General features: G+C 35.3%; 1 protein-coding gene across 1 annotated transcript; it reads right to left on the bottom strand.

Annotated features, from left to right (window-relative positions):
- Positions 1-1,989: 1,989 nt before the first annotated feature.
- LOC123714371 (heat shock protein 30D-like) lies at positions 1,990-3,863 on the bottom strand. Its single transcript, XM_045668603.1, has 3 exons — positions 3,659-3,863; positions 2,555-2,726; positions 1,990-2,213 (listed from the first exon to the last, which is right to left on the bottom strand). Exons 1-3 carry the CDS (start codon positions 3,799-3,801, stop codon positions 2,004-2,006), a joined length of 525 nt encoding a protein of 174 aa, XP_045524559.1. The 5' UTR covers positions 3,802-3,863; the 3' UTR covers positions 1,990-2,003.
- Positions 3,864-4,162: the final 299 nt, after the last annotated feature.

Below are 4,162 nucleotides of genomic sequence, written 5' to 3'. Positions count from 1 at the left end.
AGTTGTCACTCGCCGCAATTACCGCTCAAATTTTGAAAATCGAACTCATTATTACTACCTTTAACCATGTATGTTTATTATCTATAGCCGAAGCATAATTTGTTATTCTATGGCCCATATGACACCGCAGATAAATAGAACTCACACAAGTAAACAGATTAATCAGGTTCATAATACACTGAGTTATAACCCGGTCATTCGGGTATTAAGTGTAAATCATGATTTACACTACAATATATACAATAATACATGTATTATCATAATAAATGAGAATGTATTGGACAGTAATGTAATGTATTCGTAGTAACATTTATTTATGTAATCACACAATAAAACTAAAACCATTAGGACATAGTACAGCGGAAAACTGCTATTAATGAAAGTATAATATATATAAACAATTGGTTGATTTCATAACCTAACCTAATGTAATACATCAGATGATTCGATATTGGTGATCAACGATGTCCTGCGACACCAAGGCCTCTTCCAGCTGCTTCCATTCTTGTCCCAGTTCTGCCTTCTAATCTCTTTACTGGTGTAACACAAATGTAATAGCTATGGTAGTCAAATTTGACGATTAAAAAAATTAAACATTAAATTATGACCATGTAGACTCGTTATCAATCATACAATTGTTTTTAAATAGATAATTTATAATATATTTATTTTTTTAAAGTATTCCGCGTGTTAATTTTAATTAAACCCAAAAATAACACACAACAAAACAACACATTTAAGAGAAAATAACTAAATAGACACATAATAAAAATTGTAAAACCAAGCCGTTACGTTAATGAAAAAGGTATTATGAGTTGCTTTAATGATATATTAGAGTCGTAGTCAAAATCATTTATTCATATAGACAACATGTACACTTATGAACGTTCTCATTCAGTTCTCAAATCAATGGCGTAGAACTGAAGAGAACTATATCTGTAATATATATTTCCATTCTATCCATGTACCAGTTGCTGTCACCGTCTTGTAGAAGAAAACATCTTCTAAGATCACAGGCTCTTAGTCGGGTCTACGAGACGCCCAAAAAGGGGAAGTCATTGCACAGCCCATGGACACCCATTTTTAGTAGGTGCCGGTCTTTCAAGGAGGAGTACAAGTATACTCTTTGTTGGAGGTCCTATCTCCCAGGGAAGACCACCACCGAGAGTCGATACCATAGTTCGCTATGCCTTAAGCTTGTTCCGGACAAGCGTATAAAATTTTTACATGTCTGAAATCTTGGTGTACCACAATCTTAAAGTCAGCTGTATTTTCACACGTATCTGTGTGTTGTGTTGATGCGGCACGTTACCATGGCAATCGTCGCAACGCTTCCCAGAAGATCTAGCCTTGTTACCGATTTTATCTACTTGGCACAGAGGATTTATTGATTTTTCTGTATTGTGTTGTATAGTTTATCTTTAGGTTCTATATCCAAAGTCCTAGCATGTCTAAGACTGAAACTAGATTATGTTTCCCAGGCATGGGCTTTTAAAGAACGAAACAAAAGCAGTAATTCACGAAATTTAAAATGATGTAATTTTTATTACTTTTTGAAGTGAAACTTGTTTATTGGCGTTGAAAAAAAATTACAGTCACATTTTTCCGTTACGTGCCATCTTTTCTTGTCCCTACCACGGTTGATTCGACGAGATTCGAATCCATTAATAACAAAAATATATAATAACGATAACAATGATAGTAATAAATCTATTACAATTAACGAAATTCTATAATAATCTTAGTAGTAATAAGGTAAAATGAAATAATTGTATTATCTGTATTCATGTCTATGATAATAAAAGCATTTTGTTAAACTTTATCTAATTTAACTTTATTAAGCCAATTTCTGTAATTCTATTTATTGGAACATTATTTTTAGCCTAGCATATAGCTTCTAACATATTCTTTATATATATATATATACTGTTCACCACATCATATACAGGATTATTTGTAATAAGGTGAACTTTGATAAATAAATAAATAATCATTTCAACTATTTATTTAATAGCCAACGATTCCAAAGGTGGCATTGGAGCCTGTACCAGCAACACGCCTTCCTTGGTAAGAGAAGACACTATTCGCTCAGGGTTAACTCCGCGAGGCAGGTGGAACTCTCTTCTATACTCTTTAATGGTGCTGCTGGTGTCAGTTTTGAACTCGTGTGTCGCTGTCACTTGGAGAAGGTTGTTTGTGACGTTCACATTCACCTGAAATACATTAATTTGGATTTCTAAACATACGAATTATTTATTATATACTAAATATTTTTTTAGTTTGTACATATAGGAACATAAACACATTTTAAGTTAATGCTAACAATGGTTTGTTAAGAAAATTAATTACCAAAATTTTAATCATGACACTGTCACAAAAAAATTACAATATTTTGCGATCTAACGTCCTATACCCCAAATACAGTAAGGCAAAGAGACATATTTCTGTCTTCCAACCATTAAAATAATAATTATTGGTTCGCCTGGAATCGAACCCTCGTCCTTCTTGATAATATGCTTCATGAATCACACAGGACAGCTGTAAACTGGAGTACCTCAGTTGGATCAAATTCACTCAAATCAAACTGCAGTTTAATCACTCTATTCTCTCCTTCTCCTTCTATCAGAGAAGAAGTAACAAGAGAATCCCAAGTGGGTGGCTTTCCTGTGTCCTTCGATGTTGTTAATGTAGTGTCAGTTTGACCATATAATCCCAGGATATTGGAACTGAAACAATAAAAGGAATATGAATCCGGGTGAGATTTAAATAATAAATAAATAAATCAGTGGCACAACAACCTTTTTAGGTCTGGACCTCAGATTTCTGTATCTGTTTCATGAACATTTGTAAAGCTAATAGGCAGGTAGGATCAGCCTCCTGTAACTCACATGCGCCGGCGACTTTTTAGGTCTAAAGAAAGCCGGTTTCCTTACGACAATTTCCTTCACCGCTCAAGCGAATATTAAATGCGCACATAGAAAGTCCATTGGTGTACAGCCGAGGATCGAATCTACGACCTTATCAATGAGAGTCACACACCGAAGCCACCAGGATATCGCTGCTTTTTGCCACCTGCCAGGAGGCATTTAGTTCTTGGCCCAAAACTTGAATTATAAACGAGAATATCGAATATACGGAAAGTAATTGGAAGATTTGATTAACCCTTTCTGTATATGTGAAATGAGAGGGACAAAACATTACCCTTATTAATAAGCAATAACCAACTTTCAACTAGTGCCTAGTCTTTCGGTCTTATTGCGTTTTCGCAGTGATGAAAAGAGATAGAATAGATAGCTTTTGTTTAAACTGTATATTTAGGCTACTGTAGGTAATCCTACCACACGTTTACTGATAGGTATACCGAACTCCCGACAAATTTGGTCAATGGCAAAAGCGCAGTCCTCTATACAGAGGCTGTTTCAGCGCATCAGTCACCTACATAGTATGCGTGGCTGCGGCTTCCCAACGAACCGAAATCCTCGTCCAATGACCTCTGAGCTTCTGGAAGGGATTAGGCTGGCTTAATTAGCCAGGCCTCTACGCACAACAGTCTTAATGCGGAAATTGAGTCCACAATACATACATAGATACATGCCAAGATCTCAGCAGTCGTTTTATCTACTAAAAGTACCAATAGAAAAGTATTCAATAGACATACCTAAATTTGGTCATTTCTTCATCAATCCTTTTCATCTCAGAAACAAATGTATCTTTTATATTCTGGGCCGAACCATCGAAGAGTGGTAGATCGGTTATTTCAATAGGGATATTGATGTGTGGCTGTAATTGTTTTTCAGACATTTTCTTAAAATTTTGTAAATTGTTTTTTGACAAGTTTCTATCTTTCTAATATCATGTCATTTTCGTAACGTTTTGTAGAATAGAATAGAAGAAATATTTTCAAACCATAGATTTAAGAAGATAATAGTCGTGAACGAATAATAATTCATTCTACAGACCACAGACACTACAGTCCTACCAAAAAGCAAGAATCACTTACAGTGGTAAATTTAAGAATTGTTGCCGGGCTTTTAAGAAGCCGGTCTAAAGCAAGCCGGTTCCCTTACGATGTTTTCCTTCACCGTTCCAGCGAATGTTAAATGCGCACAGAGAAAGTCCATTGGTGCACATCCGGGGATTCAACCTACGACCTCAGGAATGA

Source organism: Pieris brassicae, chromosome 9 (assembly GCF_905147105.1).
Source record: "Pieris brassicae chromosome 9, ilPieBrab1.1, whole genome shotgun sequence".
NCBI lineage: Eukaryota > Metazoa > Arthropoda > Insecta > Lepidoptera > Pieridae > Pieris > Pieris brassicae.
The sequence above is the reverse complement of the archived record's forward strand: the minus strand, read 5'-3'. Positions and strand labels throughout refer to the sequence as shown.

Excerpts from the sequence above, each read along its gene's own strand:
- LOC123714371 (XM_045668603.1), bottom strand. The coding sequence starts at position 3,801 with ATGTCTGAAAAACAATTACAGCCACACATCAATATCCCTATTGAAATA. Across the intron at positions 2,727-3,658 it reads GAAGAAATGACCAAATTTAG|TTCCAATATCCTGGGATTAT; the intron begins GTATGTCTATTG and ends TTATTGTTTCAG. Across the intron at positions 2,214-2,554 it reads GTGAATTTGATCCAACTGAG|GTGAATGTGAACGTCACAAA; the intron begins GTACTCCAGTTT and ends AATGTATTTCAG.